Below are 25614 nucleotides of genomic sequence, written 5' to 3' on the forward strand. Positions count from 1 at the left end.
CGGTAAGTGTGGGGCTTTCAAATTCGTAAGTGTAGACTATTTGTTATATATTTGTTTTTTGACAGCTTCTCCGATTAACTACTCACGTATTTTCATTTCTTAGTTAAATAACTATTGTTTACACTTAAAAGTACAAAATCTGTTAATTTATTATTTCTATTTATGTATTGTTTATCATTCGCTCCGTTATGTTTATAAAGCCATTCTTAATCTTGGTAATTCGATTTAAAAAATAGCACGGATCACTCTCTGCACTAGCACCTTTAAAAAAACACGGGACATATATGACATTTAAAAAAACACGGGACATATATGACATAAAAATAGAACTTTTCATATTTTTAACCTACGATAACCTTTTTTTTTTTATTATTATACAAGCAATATAAAAAAGTTTTTTTTTTTTTTTTCGTTATTAACTTTAAAACATAAAATTTTTGGTAATTATACAGTTTAGTGACGACATTAAAAAATGGAAATACTGAAAAAAATATTTTATTGTACAAAACTGTTATAGACTGAAGTTCTCCGAAAAAGAATTTCACTTCATTTGATCAAGTAGTTTCTTTTTTTTTTTTTTTTTTACAGCGAAAACCAATTATTTATCACGCCGTCGTCAACTTTGCCATTTTGGAAATGTACATAGCATTTTATGCCAAATTTCGCAATCTAGCCTTTTTCTTTTCTCGCCATATTGAGATGCGCACAACACCTCTGCAATTTTTTACGTTTATTTTTTTTCTTTTTTTTTTTTTTTTAAATCTGCAACTTTTTTGCATTTTTTTTTTTTTTTTTTAATAAGAATACTATTGATTATGCAAAGAAATTGAAGAATGCAAAGAATTATAGAATTTTTATACGAGATTTTCGTGTTTTTATTAAATGTAACATGTTTATTCAGCTCGAAAAGCATACAGTATTTACCGATGTATTGGAACATTCAAGATGGCGTCTTATTCTCTCTTTAACACGTTAAGTGTGGGGAAAAATGTTATAAATAAAAAACTGGATAAAATACTGTTAAAAACTCGCTCAATATATGTTACCGTGACATAGGTTGACATATATTCGGCAGGTTTTTTATAGTATTTTATATAGGTTTTTATTTATAACACATTTTTCCATACTAAGGGTGTGAAACGCCATCTTGAATTTTAGAATACATCGGTAAACACTGTGTTTTTCGAGCTGAATAAACATGTTACATTGAATAAAAACACAAACATATTTATCCAGTTTGGCAGAAAAGTAACTTATCTTGCCTTTGATAACATTTATTTGTTATATATTTGTTTTTTGACAACTTTTTCGAATCTGTGTACTGTAATACAAACCCTATTTTTATAATTATTATTGTGATGAGTTTATAATATAATTTTTATACACAGCATTAATAGATATTGACTTTTACCGTTAACTTCAAATGATACAATCTTCGTACACAAACAAATAAACTCTTATTTATAATAAAACTTTTAGTATAACATTTCGTTTAGCATTAGTTTCTGGCAACATTTATTTATTTCTTTTTCAGATTTTACAGTAAACTTTATTAAATATTCTTAGAACATACACAATTAAAAATCATATTTTTAAATATTCGCCGCATGACAACACTTGTGTTTGAATTACAAAACAATTGAGACCTTTGTTTAATTGAAACAAATAAAAAATACTTTCAGCCCAAAATACTCATAATTGCCTCCCCCCCAACTTGGTGGCCAGAAAATATGTTATCATTTTATGTTTAATTTACACATTAAAATTATTATTCGCAGTAAAGAAATATATTTATTTTATGAAAACTACTTATCTGCATTATATTTAAATGTGATATTCATTTTAAGCATCCCTGAAAACCTATAACAGAATGCACCCCTCTCCCACATTTGCTAATGCATTCTACTAAACATGTATACATTTTTTCCTTTTTCGTTGCAGTTTGCACAATCTTTGCCATCTTGAATAGAAACAGTTACAAATATATAAGCATTTTTATTATAAAAGTTTTATTTGTTAATTTGACTTTGCTTTTTACGTTAACAATTTTGTTGCTACATTTCACTTTTATTATTGTATTATTAAACGTACATTTCTTATAAGAAACGTTTTTATATTGAAAAAAAAACAAAAAATGCCTAGGAGATCATCAGCATCATCATATGGAAGAGCAGCAGCAGCAGCGCGTGAACAGAAACGAAGGCGGTCGGAAGAAAGTGCAGAAGCTCGAGAAGAACGCTTGATGTTTAATCGAATCAGGATGGCAAACAAAAGAGAACATGAAAGTGTGGCCGACAGACAAACACGTTTGACTGCTAGCAGTAGTCGCATGGCTACAATAAGAGAAAATGAAACTGAAGACGAAACAGAAATTCGACTAATGGCTAATAGCAACCGCATTGCTGCAATGAGAGAAAATAATACTGAAGACGAAAGAGAAATTCGTTTAATGGCTAATAGCAGCCGCATTGCTGCAATGAGAGAAAATGAAACTGAAGACGAAAGAGAAATTCGACTAATGGCTAATAGCAGCCGCATTGCTGCAATGAGAGAAAATGAAACTGAAGACGAAAGAGAAATTCGTCTAATGGCTAATAGCAGCCGCATTGCTGCAATGAGAGAAAATGAAACTGAAGACGAAAGAGAAATTCGTCTAATGGCTAATAACAGCCGCATTGCTGCAATGAGAGAAAATGAAACTGAAGACGAAAGAGAAATTCGTTTAATGGCTAATAGCAGTCACATGGCTACAGTAAGATCACAAATGACACAAGAAATACAACAGAATAGGAGAATGGCTGATCGAACCTATCAGTCAACACGCAGAACGAATCTAAGACACGAGAGACATATTAATTGGCTGATGGAAGCATTTTTTTATGATGCAGAGAAACATTATAACACTGACCCGAAAGTAATAATTGGGGAAATGGACAACATTTGTGGACATTGTGGTGCCAAAAAATGGATTGCTGAAAGACCTGGTTTGTGTTGCTTGGGAGGTAAAATCAATTTGCCAAAAATACAAGATCCTCCAGAAGTTCTGAAAACTTTACTGACACAGGATACAACAAAAGCGAAACAATTCAGAAAAAGTCTTCTAAAATACAACTCTGCCTTTCAAATGACATCTTTTGGAGCTTCTAGAAATGTTACTGACTTTGCATTCTTTACCACTTACAAAATACAAGGTCAGTGTTATCACTTGATGGGTGATCTGCTTCCATTACCCGGACATTCTCATGAATTTGTGCAGGTTTATTTTATGGGTGGCAACGAATCAGAAGCACAGCAAAGATGCACGAATGTGCAAGGTGGATTAGACTTGGAGATTGTCATGGAGTTGCAGAACATGCTTCACCAACACCATAAATATGTTGGAATTTTGAAATATGCAATTGAACAGATGCAACATAGTCGTAATCATAAAGTCATCATCAAAGCAGACAAACGTCCACCATCAGAACATGCACGAAGATACAATGCACCTACGGCCGATGAAGTTGCAATCATAATGGTGGGTGAACAACATGAATACAGGGACATTGTTTTGCAATTAAGAAGTGGACAACTGCGTCGTATTCCAGAAACTCATAGAGCTTATGATGCACTCCAATACCCACTTATGTTCTGGAATGGACAAGATGGATATCATTTTCAGCTGTGGCAGAGGAATCCACAAACAGGTCTCAATACAACTCGATCTGTAACATCTAAGTGTTTTTATGCATTTCATTTTATGGTGCGAGATGGATTCAATCATGTATTATCTTTAAAAGAAGTGACCAGTCAGTTCATGGTGGATATGTATGCAAAAATAGAAACTGAAAGATTACATTTTATACGAAAAAATCAAAAAAAATTAAGGGTGGAAGAATATATCCATCTGCAAGATGCTATGAATTGTGATGGTGACCCGAGAAATATTGGACAACCAGTTATCTTGCCTTCCAGTTATACAGGAGGACCACGATATATGCAACAACGGACTCAAGATGCAATGACTTATGTAAGAAAATTTGGACGAGCTGATCTTTTCATCACATTCACATGTAATCCAAAGTGGAGTGAAATTACTAATGAACTTTTTCCACATCAAAAAGCCAAGGATCGCCATGATTTGATTGCTCGAGTGTTCCATGAAAAACAAAAGAAACTCCTCTGGCTTCTCAAAGAAGGACGAATTTTTGGTGAACTTAGTGCTTATATAACTACGATTGAGTGGCAAAAGAGAGGCCTTCCGCACTCTCACACCCTGATTTGGTGTAAAGATAATATTAATGCTGATGATATAGACAAAATAATTTCGGCTGAACTGCCAAATGAAACTACGGATCCAGAACTTTTCGAAATAATAAAAACTCAATTAATCCATGGACCATGTGGAGTCTTAAATCCAGCGTCACCCTGTATGGAAGATCGTAAATGCTCCAGAAGATATCCAAAGCCTTTTATTGGAGAAACACAGACTGACAATAATGGCTATCCTCTTTATCGCAGACGTTCACCAGAAAATGGAGGCGAATCAACAACCTTAGTTGTTAGAGGACAAATAACAACCGTGGACAATCGATGGATAGTGCCTTATAATAGTTTATTATGTAAAATTCTGAAGGCACATATCAATGTGGAATTTTGCAACTCCATCAAAGCCCTTAAGTACATAACAAAATACATAAACAAGGGTAGTGACATGGCAACATTCAGTATTGGTGATGAGGGTGCAAGGGATGAAATAAAGTTTTATCAGACAGGAAGATACATCTCCAGTAATGAAGCAATATGGAGGATCTTTGGATTTGAAATCCACCAACGATTTCCAACCGTTGTACATTTAGCAGTACATGTTGAGAATGGACAGAGAGTTTATTTCAATGAAGAGACTGCACATAATTTGGCGCAGACACCACCAGAAACAACCTTAACTGCATTTTTTAAACTATGCCAAGAAGATGATTTCGCTAGATCTCTCATGTATACTGAAATTCCTACATATTATACCTGGAGTAAGCAAAAAAAGTGGCTTCGTCGTAAGCAAGGACAAATTGTGCCAGGTCATGACATCAAAGCATCTGACGCTATTGGCCGTGTTTATATTGTGCATCCTAATAACAGAGAATGCTTTTATTTACGATTGCTTCTCCATACTATTCGTGGACCAACATCTTTTGAGGATCTCCGACGCTTTGAAGTTGGACTGTGTACAACATACCAAGAAGCATGTGCTGTACGTGGACTTTTGAAAGACGATGAACACTGGCGGAAAACTTTACAAGAAGCATCAGTCTCACAAATCGCCAATCAAATTAGACAATTATTTGCAATTATGCTTACAGCCTGTGAGATTGAACAACCACATTTGCTCTGGAATGAATTTAAAACTGATATGTCCGAAGATTTTCTTCATCAAGCCCAAATGCGAAATGAGAATATGGCAATTGCATTTTCGCCTGAGATATTTAATCTATCTCTTGCTGACCTATCCCGTCGAGTACAAGCACTTAACCGTACGTTAACGAATTGTGGCATGCCAGAGCCTGCTGATATTATGAATGTAAACCACAGAATACAGCAAGAGACTTATGACTATGATGCCTATGACCAATTCATTCAGGAAAATGAACCTCGGCTTGTGGACGAGCAGAAGAATATTTACGAGAGCATCTTGGAAAGCATTCATCATGATCACGGAACGACATTCTTTATTGATGCCCCAGGTGGAACTGGCAAAACTTTCCTGTTAAATCTGCTCCTTGCAAAAGTTCGTCTCACAAACAATATTGCTCTTGCAGTGGCATCCAGTGGAATTGCAGCAACACTTTTGGATGGTGGTAGAACTGCTCACTCTATGTTTTCTCTCCCATTGGACCTTACTAGACAGGAAAAACCATTGTGTAATATTAAAAAAGATTCAGCAAAGGCTAAACTACTGCAAAACTGTAAATTAATAATCTGGGATGAAGCAACAATGAGTCACAAAAAAGCTATGGAAGCAGTAGATTCTACACTACAGGACCTAAAAGATAACACACAAATAATGGGTGGAGTGACTTTGGTTTTTGCTGGTGATTTCAGACAAACCCTTCCAATTGTTCCTCGAGGAACCAGAGCTGATCAAATGAATGCATGTCTCAAAAACTCCTATTTATGGCATCATATTAAAACAATGAGTTTAACACTAAACATGCGAGTACATTTACATGCTGATGATGCTGTTGGTGACTTTGCCACTAAACTTTTGCAAGTGGGTAATGGACTTCTGGACAAGGACTCCTATAACCAGATTCAGTTGCCTTTTCCAACAATTCAAACAGAAGAGGAATTTATAATGAGAGTTTTTCCAGATCTTCATAATTTGCATACGGATATCAATTGGCTAAGTAGCCGTGCAATTTTAGCAGCAAAGAATGAATCTGTAAATGAAATAAATAGCAGGCTGTTGAATAGATTACCTGGAGAAATCATATTATACAATTCAGTTGATACAATCTGTTCACAGGACGAAGTAACAAATTATCCGACTGAGTTTCTTAATAGTCTTGAACCACCAGGAACGCCTCCACATAGTCTGTTTCTAAAACTTGGAGCACCAATAATGTTACTTCGCAATCTTGATCCACCAAAACTCTGCAATGGCACAAGGCTCACCATAAAGAATATGATGCCTCATGTACTGGAAGCAACAATTGTGTCAGGTAAGTATGCAGGAGTACACTGCTTCATTCCCAGAATCCCAATGAGACCACAAGAATTGCCATTTGAGTTTGAAAGGCTGCAATTTCCTGTCAAGCTAAGTTTTGCAATGACAATAAACAAATCACAAGGACAGTCACTAAAAGTTGTTGGGCTCAACCTGTCAAAACCAGTATTTTCTCATGGACAGCTATATGTTGGCCTATCAAGAGTTGGACACCCTGATGGACTCTTCATTCTGGCACCAGATAAAATAACCAAAAATATTGTATATTCTGAAGCATTAAGATGAAGCATAAATATATAAACATGATTACGAAACTTTTCCCTGAAGCAAAAATATATAAACAACATGATTACGAAACTTTTCCCTGAAGGAAAAATATATAAAGATGATTACGAAACTTTGCCCAGAAGGAAAAGAATGCGAAATGTGCCATGGAAAAACCCTTTGCGTTACATACATGTGCGAGGGAGTCTTAAAGCTAACTGTACAAAGCAAGGTATACCACCATCCTCCTTCAGATTGGATTGGACAAAAATGAATCGAACCCACAAACTAAAGTTTAAAAATCTGGTACAGTATCCATCATGCCATGGCAATGAATACATTGGACAAGATAAATTTAATGTTAAAAACTCAAGAAATATCTGAAAGTATGTCAAACTTACAAAAAAGAACTACCACCTAAAGTGGAGTAGAGGTAAGGCTCCCCCACATAACCAAAAAAGAAAGCCCCCCCCCCGCCCTACAGGGGACAGGAGCTCCCCTACCATTCTGGGGCAGGGAAGGAGCAAGGAAAACTCTTAAACATAAATTGTCAACGAAGGGTATACACCCTTGGGAGCTAGAAGACTCTTTTTATACGCATCAACACACAGCGAAACTTAAAAAGATAAAAAGATCAATAGCTATAGCCAGCTGGTCTCATAAACACAGGTGTACACTACACCGAAATTCACTTCAGGTCTGCATTTCCTCCATGCGAATAAGGTCCTGATTCCCCCCCCCCCAAGTGCAGGAAGGTTGCTCAACTCCCCTCTGGGTACACTTAAAAAGAAAACTACCCCCTCCCTAAGGCAGGAGAGAGAAGGCTCCCTGCCCCATCTCCTTCGTTGGTCGGATGACTGTCACCTCCCTAGAGCGAGGGATAAAAAAACAAAGCAAATCACCCCTTCAGCCCTTCCCTAATCTGCGTAGCACGGCTCCCTCCTTCAGGGAGGGAAAGTCAACAGGTGGAGGAAAAATAGTCAACGCAGGGTATACCGCCTGACAAGCTAAAATCGTCTTTTTATATACGGCAGACAGTAAGACTATTTGCCTTGGGGGCGGGCTAAGCACTCCCTCACCCCCAAAGTGGGAGCCGGGGAAACTTCTCCTCTCAGAAGCGGGAGGGGAGGCCAGGGAACCTTCTTTTTCCCCTAAAAGAGGGATATCCTTTTGTATGGTTGGTCTCCCCCCTCCCCCTGTTGGTTCCGCTTACTCCCTCCGGAAAGAGATCAACCTTACACAAAAACAAAAAAAAAAAATATGGGTAGAGGGAAGCCTTCCAGAGCCCCCTTCTGGGAGAAGTTCCCCGGCTCCCACCTTTTGGGGAGTGCACAGCCTGCACTCCAGTCAACCAAATAAATAAAAAATTTACCCATCCCACCTTTGTGGGGAGAGTGCTCAGCCCACCTTCTGAGCCACCATAAAACAAAAGTTTCCTTCCACCAGAAGGGAAGGGAAGTAGAAAGAAAAAATATTTAAAAATACATGGTCAACACATGGTATAGCCCCTGGGGATCTAAAATCACCTTCTTATATACACCGACACACACAGACAGTCTGATTGATTCTTTGTTCCACAGATTATAAGAATAAACTTTTCCCAGAAGGAAAAATATATAAACAACAGGATTACAAAACGTTTCCCAGAAGGAAAACAATGCGAAATGCGCCACGGAAAAACCCTGTGTGTTACATACATGTGCGAGGGAGTCTTAAAATTAACTTTACAACGCAGGGTATACCACTCACCTCCTTCAGATTGGATTGGACAAAAATGAAATTAAAAGGAAACGAAATTAGGAACAGTCATGAATCGAACCCACAAACTAAAGGTTAAAACTCTGGTATAGTATCCATCATGTCATGGCAATACATTGGACAAGATAAAATTACTGTTAAAAACTCAAGAAATATCTGAAAGTATGTCAACCGTACAAAAAAGAACTACACCCTTAAGTGGGGTAGAGGTAAGGCTCCCCCACATAACCAAAAAAGAAAGCCCCATCCTCCATGGGAAGAAGGCTCCCCTCTCATTCTGGGGCAGGGAAGGAGCAGGGAAAACTCTTAAACATAAATGGTCACCGAAAGGGTATACACCCTGGGAAGCTAGAAGAGTCATTTTATACGCGTCAACACACAGCGAAACTTAAAAAGATAAAGAGATCAATAGCTATAGCCAGCCGGTCTCATAAACACAGGTGTACACTACACCGAAATTCACTTCAGGCCTGCATTTCCTCCGTGCGAATAAGGTCCTGACCCCCCCCCCAGTGCAGGGAGGTTGCCCAACTCCCCTCCAGGCACACTTAAAAAGAAAACTACCCCCTCCCTAAGGCAAGAGAGAGAAGGAAAAATAGTCAACGCAGGGTATACCGCCCGACAAGCTAAAATCGCCTATTTATATACGGCAGACAGTCAGACTCTATTTGCCTTGAGGGCGGGCTAAGCCCTCCGACCCCCCCCCCCAAAGTTGAGAGCCGGAGAAACTTCTCCTCTCAGAAGCGGGAGGGGAGGCCAGGGAGCCTTCCCTCTTTCAACTAAGAGACAGATATCCTTTTGTATGGTTGATCTCCCCCCCCCTCTCTGTCGGTTCCGCTTACTCCCTTCGGAAAGAGATCAACCTTACACACAAAAAAAAATATGTGGAGAGGGAAGCCTTCCCGGGCCCCCTTTCTGGGAGGAGAAGTTCCACGGCTCCCAACTTTATGGGAGTGCTCAGCCCGCCCTCCAGTCAACCAAATAAAAGAAATTTCCCTATCCCATCTTTGTGGGGAGAGTGCTCAGCCCACCTGATTGATTCTTTGTTCCACAGATTATAAGATTAAAACACTGAGCCAACATTAACAATTCTGACTTATCATTCAAACATGATTACAAAACTTTTCCCAGAGGGAAAAGAATGCGAAATGCGCCATGGAAAAAACTCTTTGTGTTACATACATGTTGGAGGGAGTCTTACAAATAACTGTACAACGGAGGGTATACCATCCGCCTCCTTCAGATTGGATTGGACAAAAATGAAATTAAAAGGAAACGAAATTAGGAACAGTCATGAATTGAACCCACAAACTAAACGTTGAACATCTGATACAATATCCATCATGCCATCGCAATGAATACATTGGACAAGATAAAATTACTGTTAAAAACTCAAGAAATATCCGAAAGTATGTCAACCTTACAAAAAAGAACTACCACCTTAAGTGGAGTAGAGGTAAGGCTCCCCCACATAACCAAAAAAGAAAGCCGCCCCCCCCCCCTACAGGGGGAAAGAGCTCCCCTCCCATTCCAGGGCAGGGAAGGAGTAAGGAAAACTCTTAAACATAAATGGTCAACGAAGGGTATACACCCTGGGAAGCTAAAAGAGCCTTTTTATACACATCATCAGATGGCAAAACTTAAAAAGATAAAGAGATCAATAGCTATAGCCAGCCGGTCTCATGAACACAGGTTTACACTCCATCCAAGTTCAGTTGAGGCCTCTATTTCCTCCGTGCGAATAAGGTCCTGACCCCTCCCCAAGTGCGGGGAGTTTGCCCAACTCCACTCCGGGCACACTTAACAAGAAAACTACCCCCTCCCTAATGCAGGAGAGAGAATGCTCACTGCTTGATCTCCTTCTTTGGTTGGATGACTGCCACCTCCCCATAGCGAGGGGTAAAAAAAAAAGCAAATCACCCCTTCAGCCCTTCCCTAATCTGCGTAGCACGGCTCCCTCCTTCAGGGAGGGAAGGTCAATAGGTGGAGGAAAAATAGTCAACGCAGGGCATACCGCCTGAGAAGCTAAAATCGCCTTTTTATATACGGCAGACAGTCAGACTCTATTTGCCTTGAGGGCGGGCTAAGCCCCTCCCCCCAATTTGAGAGCCGGAGAAACTTCTCCTCTCAGAAGCTGGAGGGGAGGCCAGGGAGCCTTCCCTCTTTCAACTAAGAGACGGATATATATGTATCTTTCTTTTCTTTGCTTATTTCTTGGTACTAAGGATTTCTGTATGCATGTTATTTTATTTAAGAGTACTAAATAGCTTTTCAGTTTCTTGAGACTCTTTCACCTGTCTGGATTCTGCAGCAACGTTGTGGAGTGATATGTAAAACATAAATTGGTACTTTATAACAATAGGTATGTAGAATTCTAACTCGCCAGTGTTGATCGCTTCGATTATTTACAAATTCACCAGGTCCTGGATATGACCATAAACTGTATCCAAACGTGGGGCTTTGTGAAGTGTGAAGCCACCATTTAATTGCTATTGCTACCAGGTCCACTCTGATCTAGAGTGGTAGTACCTGTTAGGGTCCCAATTATGAGTTAAATAGAAACCAACATTAAATAAACAAATATATTCAAGGAAAAAAATGTCACTGGATTTGGCATGAAATAACCTGATATAGTGTTGATATGTCATAAAACAAAATGAACCAACAAATTCACCAATCGACACAATATCAACAAATGTATCTTTCTTTTCCTTTTTCTATGCTTATTTCTTGGTTCTAAGCTTATCATTAACAAACCCTGACATTTCTTTTACTTTGTTTTGTGTATATATTTTATTTTGTGTAGAATTAAAAAACAAAAAAAAAAAAAAAAAATTTCGCTACCACATTTGCAGCGAAATGTTAGCATAAATAAAATCACTGGTGACAACCCATGATGTTTTTTCTAATGAACACCAATTAACCAACACGCTTTCCATTGGTTTTTCATAACAATTTAATATTGATAAATTTTAATAAACATTTCCATTACTTTTCTCTTTTTATCAATAAATATACTTGGTTGATAATTAGAGGACACAATGTTTATTGTAATAAAACTTGTGATCTATAACATCCAATTCTAAAAATTAAACTTTCCTTTCTCAATTGAAACAAACAACATACCCCACACTATGTTCCTAAAAATGAGGATTTTACTATTGCGTTTACATAATTTTTTAGCTATGTTTCTCTTACTTTCAGCATGAGAAAATATAATTTTCTACATGTGTTTCATGCATAACACACAAACGTATATGTGACCAACATTTTACCTCTGATATTTTTCCAAAAACACCAAATAACATTCACGCTTTCCATTGGTTTTTCATGATAACAATTTAATATTTATAATTTATAATAAACATGTCCATTAATTTTCTCTTTTTATCAATAAATATGCTTGGTTGATAATTAGAGGACTAAAATCAGATTTGTAAAAATTTCATTTTTTTTTTTTTTTTCACTCTGAGAATTTTCTTTTTATTTCTTTGACAAACTATTTTTTTCAATTGACTTCAGCACATGATTGTTATTGCTTTTTCCCGTTTTGTCTTATATTTTTTTTCTTCATGCCAAAGATTTTATATATCAAATTTTGTCTCATTTCTTACATTTTATTTCTTTAATTCATAGTCCGCCAATATAGTATTAGTTTCAATTCCATTGAACACAATGTTTTATATAGTAAACATCAGCATATTTCACTTTTCAATGAACTTCAGCACATGATTGTTACTGCTTTTTCCCCTTTTGTCTTATATTTGTTTTTCTTCATGCCAAATATTTTATATATCAATTTTTTTGCTAATTTCTTAAATTTTATTTCTTTAATTCTTAGTCCACCAATATAGTATAAGTTTCAATTGCATTGAACGCAATGTTTTAGATAGTAAACATCAGCATATTTCACTTTTCAAGCACCTTTTCATTTTATTTCAAATACTATGTTGAATTTCATTTTTTTGACACTCATTTACCTCTCTGGGGTGCTACAAGGAACATGTATATTGATATACCAAACATGAATTGGTGCTTTATAACAATAGGTATCTATAATTTTGCTTAATTCTCTAACCTAAACTTATCATTAACTAACCGTAAATTATGTTTTAGTTTTGTGTATATATTTTATATTGTGAAGAATAAACAAAAATTCATTTCACCACCACATTTGCACTGTTGGCATACACAAAAATCACTGGTTACAATCATTGGTAGCTGCTTTTCAAAAACACCAAATGACATTCACGCTTTCCATTGGTTTCTCATGATAACAATTTAATATTGATGAATTACAATAAACATGTCCATTACTTTTCTCTTTTTATCAATAAATATACTTGGTTGATAATTAAAGAACACAATGTTTATTGTAATAAAACTTGTGATCTATAACATCGAATTGTATAAATTAAAGTTTCCTTTCTCAATTGAAACAAACAACATATCCCTCACTAAAAATGAGGATTTTACTATTGCCTTTTAGATCATTTTTTAACAATGTTTCTCTTCTTACTTTCAGCATCAGAAAATATAATTTTCTACACGTGTTTCATGCATACCACACAAACGTATATGTGACCAACATTTTACCTCTGATATATTTTTTTCCAATTTCCTTTCACCATTGTCATTATTATTAGTACAGTTTTCGTTTTGTCTTTAAAATGAAGTTGTACATGTTTCTTAATACTTCGAAACCAAATATATCAAAAAAAAATTTTTTTCACTTACAAAATTTTCATGATATTTCTTTGACAATCATATTTGTTTTTAATTGAATTCAGCACATGATTCTTACTGCTTTATCACCTTTTATCTTATATTTCTTTTTCTTCATGCCAAATATTTTAAATATCAAATTTTTGCTCATTTCTTAAATTGAATTAAAAAAATGAAATTTTTTATTCCACCAATATTGTATAAGGCTCAATTCCATTGAACACAGTGTTTTATATAGTAAACATCAGAATTTGTTTCTATTTTATTTTATTTCAAATACTGTTTCATTTCACTTTCTCGATAATCATTTACATCTTTGGGGTGCAACAGGGAACATGTAGAGTGATATATCAAACATGAATTGGAACTTTATAACAATAGGTATCTAGAATTTCCACATACCAGTGTGGATAGTTTTAAATATTTACAAACTTACAATTTACACACTATAAACAAATGTATCTTTTTTTCTTTTCTTTGCTTATTTCTCGAACCTAAACTTATCATTAACTAAACCTAAACTTTGTTTACTGCATTTTGTGTATATATTTTATATTGGGTGAAATAAACAAAACTTAATTTGGCTAATATCATTTGTAGTGGCATGCACTATTGACATATATAAAATCACAGGTGACAATCCTTGATTCCAGTTTCGTATAAGCACAAAATATCTATCATAATTTCGATTTGTTGTTCATGATAAAAATTTAATATTGATACATTGTAATAAATATTTCCATTGCTTTTATCTTTTTATCAATACATATACTTGGTTGATAATTAGAGGACACAACTAACCCTATACTTTGCTTTACTTTGTTTTGTATATATATTTTGTATTGTGTGGAATTAACAAAAATTCATATGCAGAAATCTGTTGATACATTCCAAGAATCCCAATGCGACCAACAAACTTGAAAGACTACAATTTCTTTTTACTATGACCAATAAGAAAGCTCAAGGACTAAGTTGTTGGACTCATCCTGATCACCATTTTAAATTATTGTTAACAGTAAGTTTAGCATTTTAAGTACAGAATAATATTTCTTTTGACATTTATAAATTACTATTTTCTGTGACAGATGTTACTTTTTCAATATTGATTGTACCCTCTTTTCTGTTTTTACATTTTGCATACAATAATATTAAGCACACCATACCAAGACCACAATTTCATTATCTAATAAACTTCCTACCAAGATCAATGTTTTCAAGTGACAACGGAGAGTATTCATGTTATGTTTCACATTTTATGTTTTGAAATATTTTGCTGCTTAATATCAAATTCAGCAGATGAGTTCTTTCTTAGGCATCAAACAATTACATTTTCTGATATTCATTCAAACTAATTACTGAAAATCAATTTCATATTTTCTTTACTAAAATATTACTATGCTTGATTTCATCAAGTGGTGCGAATCTGTTTTTTACACTAACAATGTGCACATTTTTTGAAGAATAAATTTTTTTTTTTTTAAGGTGGTGAAGGTGGTCCGGGGAGTGTTTTTTTTTTTTTTTTCAAAAAAGGTACTTTTTACGAATGGGTATCCGAGAAACATTCAGTATTTTGTCAGAAATTAAGATTTTCATTGACGACTCTCAATACTATCAGAAATGAACAATCTACACAATATAAACTAACTGTTTTGTTGGCTTTTTATTCTAACTCCAAACTAACCCATAACTACATATTTCTTTTATTTTGCAAATTTGATTTCCTTTAGTTTATATTGTGTAGCTGAATAAGAAATTGATTTAACTTTTGTCATTTGTAATTAACATGATTTCAGCGCAATTACTACAGTGTAATCACACATGATATACCAAAATAAAAACACTTTAGATAAAGTCTTCTTACATAGAATTCAGTTTCTTACATGACATCTGATGAAGTCAGTACAAACGTTACAAACTAATACTTGAAAAACAATTTGCCATTTACTGTACTACAATATCATATTTGTATAGAAGTAGAAATCTGGATACCTATTCTGATACCTAATAAAAGAAAGGACACTCTTTGGAGCGGATTTTGATGATAACAAGTCACTAATAAGAAATTATAATAAACATTGAAATAATTTAAGAATTTTACCAAAATAAAATTGCATTGTAATCACCCAATTTCTGCCACAAAATTTTGATTGGCAAAACTCATAAACAGAAAATATATATTTTCTAATTTCATCTTTTTTTTTTTACATAATCTGATTTGATGTTTTCCTTAATATTCAAATCACTATTTTTTTGCTGCTTAATATCAAATACAGCAAATGACTTATTTTTTATGCATCAAACAATTACATTTTCTCATTCATCCAAACTAATCACTGAACATCAATTTCATATTTTCTTCACTAAAATATTACTGTGCTTGATGTCATCAAGTGGAGCGGATCATTTTTTTTTCATTTGTTCACACATTTTTCCAATTTATATATATTTTGTTAAAGATTCTTAGCCTATGTCATTGCATACCAATCTGTTTATTAAAAGTTAAGGTTCACTGTAAACACATATGTTACACCAAAATAAAAACGCTTCAGATAATGTCTTGATATTCAATTCAGTTTCTCACATGACATCTTATGAAGTTAGTAGAAATGTTACAGACTTTTAAATCTCAAACACTTTCAATACTGTGCACTGATATTTTCTTTTTTGGAATATAAGCAAATTCATGCTTTTTTTACAAACGCCAACAAATGTCACATTTTGTAGCAATGTACTGAAACAATTATAAAAATAGGTATCTAGGAAAAGGCCACTACATATGTTATAAATTCCAAATTTCCACAACCTGGCAAATACTGGTACACGCTAGCAAATTTAGATTTGCAATTACAGAATATGATTCTAATTTTTTCCTTTGCTCTTTATTCTAACATTACACTAAGTTTACTGTGTTATTTCGCTACAGTTGATATTGTGTAGAACAATAAGAAAATTATAGTGAACAATGCATTCAACAAAATTTCACACAAATTTCTAGATACCTATATCTAATAAGTTCAAAAGAAAGGACACACTTAGGGAGGTATTTTGGTGGTCAAGTCACTAAATAGAGATTAGCTGGTTTCCCGGCATAGCCCAGGATGTAATAAAGATTGACTGAAATACATGTTCTAGCTGGTTTCTAGGCGTTGCCAGGGATGTAATATAGACACATTATGTTGTATATTACCTGTTCTCTTCTCCCTAAGGTAAAACAATTTCATATACATGCTGTAAATTACCTACGCTAGGGAAAAAACATGAACAATACCAGTCCTAGGGTAGATAAAACAAATAATACATAGAGATGAAAGATTCCTCTCCCCTAAGAATAAAACATATATTCAATATCTGCTTTTGTTTTTTCATTGTTTATACGGTCCCGAGCAACGCCGGGTAGCCCTGCTAGTCTATATATATAAAAGCCAAACGTCTGTGTGTATGTATGTATGTTTGTTTGTAACGCTAAAACTTTTGAAAGACGGAACCAAACTTGACAAATTTGGTATCATATCGAAGCCCCATCACCTGGATGACAAATATCGAAATTTCACGTCAAACGGACCACTAGAAGTTGGTCAACTGATCAGTTATCTTTGAGGGGGGCCCCAAAAAAACCTGTCATTATCTATATATATAAAAGACAAATGTTTGTTTGTAACGCTAAAACTTGAGATGAAAGATTCCTCTCCCCAAAGAATAAAACATATGTTCAATATCTGCTTTTGTTTTTTCATTGTTTATATGGTCCCGAGCAACGCCGGGTAGCCCTGCTAGTCATCTATAAATTGTAATATCTCAGAGTTACCCACGGAGCTCGCCTGTCTATTTAATTTTATTGACTTTCAAACGTTAATTATTCGACATTTCCCGCATCGGCACGCGTTACATTCGGTTTTCGGTATAAAAAAAAGCGAAACTCGACTCTAGCCAGTTGTCTCAAGAGAGCTAAGTAACGTTTGTTAAATGTCGACTTCGTCATATCAGACTGTAGCTTTCATTTCGCTCCTCCTAATAAACAGGGAGCGGGTTTTTAAAAACAAACAAACTGATTTATTCACCTAATTCAAAACTGTCCCGCACAAAATGCTTACTGCTGAATACCTATCGCCGTCACGTCAATCAAAAACGCGCACCTGTTTTTTTTTAACACTTTACTATTTTCCAACTGCGCGTCGTGAAGGCTTCGTATTTTTTTTTCACGGGCACCTGTTTTTTTTTTCACATTTTCGGGTTTTTTTCACATACACCGAAAAACACCCGGGCAACACCGGGTACCCCTCGCTAGTCTATATATATAAAAGCGAAAATGTATGTATGTATGTATGTATGTATGTATGTATGTATGTATGTATGTGTGTATGTGTGTATGTTTGTGGGTCTGCTAAAAACTTTCGACAGACACAACGAAAATTCACAAACTCGGTATCATATTGAAGCCCCATCCTTCGCTCGAAAAATATCGAAAAATTGGCCAAAAACGTTAATTTTTTCACCCCGAAATCGACAATTTTCGACAGGGGGGAGGTCAACAAAAACGGTCCTCTCATGACGACGACCGGTTCTACACATGCGTCAGATGACGTCATGACCTGATTTACTTTAACTACATGAAGAACTGACTAAATTTCATGTACGTCGCATTAGCTCAGTTAGTTAGCATGTTGGTTCGTTATCTAAACGTTTTGGGTTCAAATCGTGGTGTGAGATGTCTTCTTTTTTTTTCGATTTTTTAAATTTAAATATTGAACTAGTGTTATTTAAGCCATTTTTCACGTAACGTTCATTTTTCTGCTTTTTTTTTTATTTCGCTTTACTCCAACTACACACCCAAAAACACCCGGGTATCCACAGATTTTTTAAATTTTAGTATCGAAACAGGCTTATTTAAGCCATTTTTCACGTGTTCGTTTTTCTGTTTTTTTTTCTTTTTTCGATATTTACATTTAACATCGTTCGTTTGCCTTACGTTAGTTTTTTTGTGTTTTTTTTTTCGATGTTTTGATTACCCCCCCCACTTAAGTTTTAACGTTGTTTTCTTTTTTTAGTTCGCTTATAACAATGCTTACGTCGTTGTCATTGTCGTAACGCTCGCCGACTTCCGTGCACGCAGCTGTCAAGTTGGTTCTTACTTAAATAAATTCAAACATCTTTCAGTAACTCATTCTGGCTGGCCGATTTTATTTTCAAACTTCGCCTCAGGGCTTCGGGTTCAATCCTACCAACTTTTACCCCCCCGCCCCGGTTTCTTTTTTATTTAGCACCACACACACCTCCAAACACCCGGGCAACGCCGGGTACCCCCGCTAGTCTTCTATAATATAAATCTCACCTTTCTGTTTGTATGTCTCACAAAAACTTTTGACAGAGGCAATGGATTTTCGTGAGATTGGTATAATTTTGAAGCTCAATCCGTGGGATGACAAATATCGAAAAATTGGCCAAAAACATTAATTTCTTCACTCTCAACTGGGCACTTTTCTACAGGGAAAGGGCACTTTTTTGCTGATATTTTCAAAAGTCATCCCCTCTTTTCTATTGTCTAGCCTTAATGTAAATCTACATCACTTCCGGTTTGGCGATGGGTGCAACAGCTAACACGTCACATTTCTATTTTTCACTTTCTTTTCCTCCTTCACAGTATTGGTTTGAGCCTGCCTATTACCACTTTTTTTTTTGTTCAACACACTCCTTCAAACACCTGGACAACGCCGGGCACCCCCGCTAGTTCTTAGCTAAAGGAAAAACTAAGGTCGTTCTCGGTGACCGAACATCCAAACATTATCACATTAATGTGAGAGTGTACTTGGACATTTATTATTTTTAATTTGTGTATACGACCTCCTTGATACAATCACGTCCTGGATGGAAACATTGCTAAAAACACTGTGCTCTATTCTCACCATTTGTGAAGATAAAACACACAATATTTAAAGAAATAACTGACTCCTTAGAAAATGACAAACAAGTTTGTAGTAGAATGGAGTAAAAAATGGATGTCACCGAGATAAAACTTCTTTCCTTTAACAATAAACAAAATTTCCAACCGCGAATTTTCATAGCAGATAGCATCCTCTCTGAGAGTCTGACGTTTAAACCCTTGGCCTAACATTCACTGGCAACAAAACTTAGAATAAATACATAGAAAATACTGCTAAATTTGTTGCAAAGAAGGTGGAATACTGGAATAAAAACATTCAACGCATATATCTTTATAAAGATACACTTCGCCCATGTATGGAGTATTGTTGGCACTACTTTCTCCCAATTGAAGAAAAAAAAAAAACAAAACAAAAACAAAACCAGAACAAAACAAAAAGACAAGAATTTCTAACTTATTGGGTCCCACGACGATGTCTACTAAGCTCAAGTTCCTGTCACATCGCTACAATGTTGCATCCCATCACTTAATTACAAGTACTTCCACGGAATATACTCGAAAGGCTGTCTGAGCTTGTACCTTTCAACGTTCGACTAACCCGATAGGCAGCAACACCCAACGTTTGACTGTAAAGATCCTTAAATTCTGAATAACTCAAATCAAATCTACTTGAATAACTTCTTTCTTCAACCACTTGCCTCGAAAATTCCTTGCAAACTCTGTCTCCCTTATTGTACCAACACGCAGAATCTAAAATGGAATGGGATCAAGCAGTTGGCTACACAACTAGGTTGAGATATGTTGAGATATGTTGTAGATATGTTGTAGATATGTTGTAGATATGTTGTAGGTATAGAAAATCTAAAATAAGTGCCTAATTTTTAGTTGTTGTACAAAGAAAGTTTTTATTTTAATTATATGATTTCGGGATACGTTGATAACTTCTATTTACATTTCTGTTAATATTATTTTAATCTTATCTACTTTGATTTTTATGGCAATTGAAAAAAAAAATTATAAATCTCTGATCCATTTGATTACTTCATAGAATTAAATAAATAAAATTTATCGTGATTTTTATTGAATGTAAAATATAAAACAATATAAGTATAGTGACAAGCATCGTGTTTATCGACAAATAAGATGATGTGTATATTGTTCCGTTTATTTATGTTGGCTTTTTCTTCGTAACTAGAAATAACAGTATAAGCTTTAATGTAAATAATCTAGTATCTATTAAATAAATATAAAAAGAAATTTATGTTAGTATAATTTATACAAAAGAGTTATCTTCCTTCTTTATTGCTAGTAATATTAGGGATCAGCATTTGGATGTAAAATTCGCCAATGTCACGGCAAGGGCTTTGTGAATAAAAATGCTTAATGAATAGTTTCAATTTATTAACTGCCATTAAAAATAATTTAAACACTTCCTTTCCTTAAATAAATAAATTTTATCCACGTTAGAAACTGTTGGTTTTAGATATATTGTAAAGGCAAAAACAAGACATCTTCTCATTTATTATAAATAAATAATACACGTTGCAGGAGAGGTAAAATGAAATCCTCGAATAAAATGTATAATTGTCCAGGGAGATGAACTGCCTTAAACAATTCCAGATTATCTTTAGGCAAGTTGTAGCACCTGTAGCCTCTCTCTCATATTCTGGATTATTACCATACAGAGGATAGATGGAGTTGCTCAACCGTGATGGAGGCAATACATTCAAGAAAGTGGAGTTCTGTGAAACGCCACACCGGATAGATAGATAGATAGAGAGAGAGAGAGAGAGAAAGAGAGAGAGAGAGAGAAAGAGAGAGAGAGAGAGTTAATCTTTTAGGGCAAGTTTCTAATGATAGTGTCACATCTCCTTTCAATTTGTCATGAACCAGCAAGGAATTTGTAAGATCTAGACAACTGTCATGAAAATATTAGCGTGCAATCTGGCCTAACTAGAGACAGCAAAGCATTTATGTCTAGAATCTTTATTCTTATTTTGAGCAACATCCAATATATAATTTTCATTCAATTCTTAAAAATTAAGCCTCAAGCTTAAGGGATTTTAAGAATAAATTGAAAATCAAAGAATCATATTTAATTGATGTTGAATGTCGTATGAAATTTGGGGAATATTTATTAATTTATGTTCATACATGTTGATAAAATGTCACAAAAATGGTGAAGCCTCAATTTTTATGAAGAGACTTTACCCTCATTTAATCTGTTTTTCATAAACCCAAATTAAACCAAATATAAGCAACAATTGAACCAGTTACGCATAAAAGTTGTGTTTAAAGAATCATAATGACCGCTTAATGAGTTTAGAAGAAATATAAACATATCAATCTACCTAACTATATAAAGATAGAGATACTTTGTTTGTCAACGTATTATATTTTATCAATAATTCACATATTTTAGAAATATATCATAATGATCGCATGATATTTGGCCAGATATACGTATGTATACTGATTTAATCGAAATCTGCTCTGTTATCGATTTATTCGTTTGTATTCATGCGTCAAAAATCAATTAGACAACGAAGTCGAATAAAATACTGGTATGAGAAAATAAGAATTTCTAACCTATTGGGTTCCACAATGTCTGCCAAGCTCAGGAGACTGCCACACAAGTATTACCTCCACATTTGAGCAATAAGAAATTAGCCCAATCGGTTATAGGACCGATGTCTGTTTTTAAAAGAGAGAAACGCACTAACTTTGCCTAACACCCAGTAAATCATTGAAGAAATATACTGGGTAAAACCGGGGCGACACATTGATGAGAGAAGGTTCAGTAGATTTTTAAAGAGAATCAAGTCGAATTGACACAGGATAAAATAAATAAATAAATTCAATAGTAAACAAAACGAATATATATATATATATATATATATATATATATATATATATATATATATATATATATATATATATAGCACCCCAAAAAGGAAAAGAAAAATCGGAAGGAGTCAACGACGTTGGCGAATGTTACAGTAAAATGTCACACGTGGAGTCGTTCTTTTGGCGAAATGTCACCACGGATATTTGGCTTTTTCCCCGTCCTAATATTTATGCTACTGTTTAGGCTTGGGAAGGATGTGTCTGCCTGTTTTTTATAAACAATGTGATGACTTAAGTAATGTAAGTTGGCAATGTGAACGTGGCTTGTCTTTTTCCTATTTTTTTCATCATAGTAGATTGTTCCATCTCTACGTCATACGAAAAAATGAGCCCCTTCCTCAGTATTTTCATCTGGATATATTACCTGCAGAAGTGAAAGAAAAAAAACAAAAACTAGTAGTAGTATTATTATACTAAGTAGCATATCACAGGTGTGTAAAAATAACACATCTTTTAATATAACGTATTTATGTATACATCGAAATATTAACAATAATATGACACCCCAGTTATATATTATGTTGATGAATTACCGATTGGGGCAATTTATTGTTGGCGTACTCTACCCCCTCAAAGGAAGAGGTAATACATGTGTGGTCTAATGACAGTCTAACAGATATTACACTGTCTTCAAAAGAGGAGCTGATACCCTGAGGGATTGTTTCATGGCAATAGAATTTGCATAATTATATTTAAAACATCTTGTAATAAATTAATGTTCATTGTTATTAATTTGGAATTGCATTGTCATTATATATGGAATAGCTTCATCGATATTCACAATAATTAATTTAGATTATTTAACAAATAAATGAGATAAATGACTCAAGATAAACAAGCTGCACTCACTACGAGTGAAGAGAAAAGGGAGTGGGGGAGAGGTGTTTGACTCGTTCTTTCGCCTTCCTTCTCTCTTCCTCTCCTTCTTTTTGCAGTTTTTACGTTTTCTTTGAAAAACATACTCATTTAAATTAGCGAAGTTAAAGTCATCATTTGTAAACTTTAACAACCAGTTTATTAAGTTTTACAAACCCATATTCTAATTGATGAATAAAAACAAAAGGTTAGTAGCACTAATCTGTTCAACTTACGAAAAAGAAAATAGATCCATATTTGGTATAATTATAGATTAAAATCTTCCGCTAAATAAGAAAAATCAATTACACATTTTTAGGTGATTATGTTTGAAATTTGGACAAAAAAAAAAGAAGAAAAAAAAACGGCAACTATCTTAGAATTTATAAGTGGAAGAAATTTCCGGATATGAATTCAATGTAAAATAATCCCCCGTTTCCGGACGAGTCTTGCGTTTTAGTGTAGTTAAATAAATTCTTTTTGTTTTACTATAGGAGTTAAATCTGCTGCTTGCTTTTTGAAGGTGGGCGAAGAATTATCAGTTTATTTAGTCGATTACATGTGATTTTCTCGGATTAGAGTTAGTGGAAAAAAATCATAACTACTGCTATAGCCGTTAAATTGAGTTTTTTCAGTTGAAAACATAATACCGAACTTAAATTATTTTTTATATATTTCAAAGCTCATTTATTATCATTGCACCGAAAACTGAATTTTGTCAAGTAGAGAAATCATTAAATTCTTTTACTACCGAAGAAATACACCAAACTGAATCGTTCTCAGAAAAAATACAGAGCAGTGGCATTACTTTAGTTAAGTAAACCAAAGCATTTAATAACGTTTAGTATATTTATTTTCGTCAGTGGTCCGGGTTTCGAATATTACACATATCAGTTTTGCTACTCACCTAGGCACGTTAATGAGTCGTAAAACGCTAGAAGACCTATATGTGAATAACTAAACGCGCGCACACACACACACACACACACATATGAGTGTGTGTGTGTGTGTGTGTCACGCGGTGCAGCATAGAAGTTTACAAGACATGATTATACGCCTCTTTCTATATAAATGAAAATATAATATTACTTCACAGTTATTTATTAGTAGTAAGTCAAGAAATTTATACTTTTGCAACTGTAGTATCGTTTGTTAAATTTGTGGCTGATCACAAATATGGTGTTTATTTTATTTTAAATTTGTTGCAGATCACAATAATGGCACACCTCAGAAAAGTATTTCCATCGGGTAAAGCGTTTTTTTTTTAAACGGGCCAGATTGAATAGCATTTAATAATTCTAAAGAACCAAGATAGACTGGTTATATGTATTTTATTAGAAAACATATCGATGACAGAAGTTGCGTAATCTGATTGACTTCCTTTACTATATATATATCAATCAATGCCTCCGTTCAGTCTCGAAAGACAAAGGATACCCCTGTAGGGGCAGTTGCGCGTGTTATTGTGAGGCAAGGATTGCGCAGTTCCTAACCACATCTCTTCTGAATCGACTGTTTGGGTCCAGTGGCAAGGAGATGACCAGTGCGACTGGAAACAATGCCGAGATAAGCGGAGAGTACATACATCACCTGGAAGTCCCAAATGGTCACCCGTTTAATACAGACCAGGCTCAACGTTGCTAAACTTCGGTGATCCAGCGGGAACCGGTGTGTCAACGTGATTATGCCGTGATAATATATATATATATATATATATATATATATACTAGCATAGGTGCACGGCGTTGCCCGGGTGTTTGGAGGTATGTGTTGGGCAAAAAAAAAGTGATAGCAGGAAGGCAGGCTCGAACCCGTACCGTGAAGGAGGAAAAGAACGGGAAAAAAACCTGACGTCTTTGATGTAAAACCAGGAGTGACGTAAATTTATATTAAGGCTAGCCAATCGAAAAGAGAGAAAAAATGACTTTCGAAAATATCGGCGAAAAAGCGACTCCTCCCTGTAAAAAAGTGCCCAGTTGAGGGTGAAGAAATTAATGTTTTTAGCCAATTTTTCAGTATTTGTCGTCTGAAGGGTCGGGATTCAAATGATACTGATCTTGTGAAAATCCGTCGCCTCTGTCGAAAGTTGACGCAGACATGCAAACACACATGCATACATTTATATATTGATAGCTCAAATTTTCGATCCAAACCACTTAAAAAGATTACGCTATCTCTGAATATCCTTTATGTAAAATCTCAAATGTTTCGACCGGAAATTGTCTGAGTAATTTGATAGAGACTGCAGAGATCAATTTTTTAAAAATAAATTTGACCCGTATTATCACCCCTTCACATTTATTGTTTTGGGCTCAAATCAAGTTATTAAGTTAGATCGATGTCCAAGTAACCTATATCTAAAATTTCAATTATGTATACCAAAAAATGACAGAGGAGTTTGATAGAGTGATCAAAGGTCAAATCGTTGAATTTTGACCCCTTAACAGCAACTTTCTGGCCGGAAACGGATTACAAAGATTTTCCAAAATCTCAGTACCCTGTATGTCAAATTTCGAGTATGCAAACT

The 25614-nt window shown here is 34.8% G+C and overlaps 1 protein-coding gene across 1 annotated transcript; it reads left to right on the forward strand.

Moving 5' to 3' along the window:
* The first annotated feature begins 2260 nt into the window (after positions 1 to 2260).
* On the forward strand, positions 2261 to 23652 carry LOC145276609 (uncharacterized). Its single transcript, XM_080127803.1, has 2 exons — positions 2261 to 5831; positions 23582 to 23652. Exons 1-2 carry the CDS (start codon positions 2261 to 2263, stop codon positions 23650 to 23652), a joined length of 3642 nt encoding a protein of 1213 aa, XP_079983929.1.
* Positions 23653 to 25614: the final 1962 nt, after the last annotated feature.

This window comes from Euprymna scolopes, chromosome 5 (assembly GCF_053919585.1).
Source record: "Euprymna scolopes isolate OS-2025 chromosome 5, ASM5391958v1, whole genome shotgun sequence".
Taxonomy (NCBI): domain Eukaryota; kingdom Metazoa; phylum Mollusca; class Cephalopoda; order Sepiida; family Sepiolidae; genus Euprymna; species Euprymna scolopes.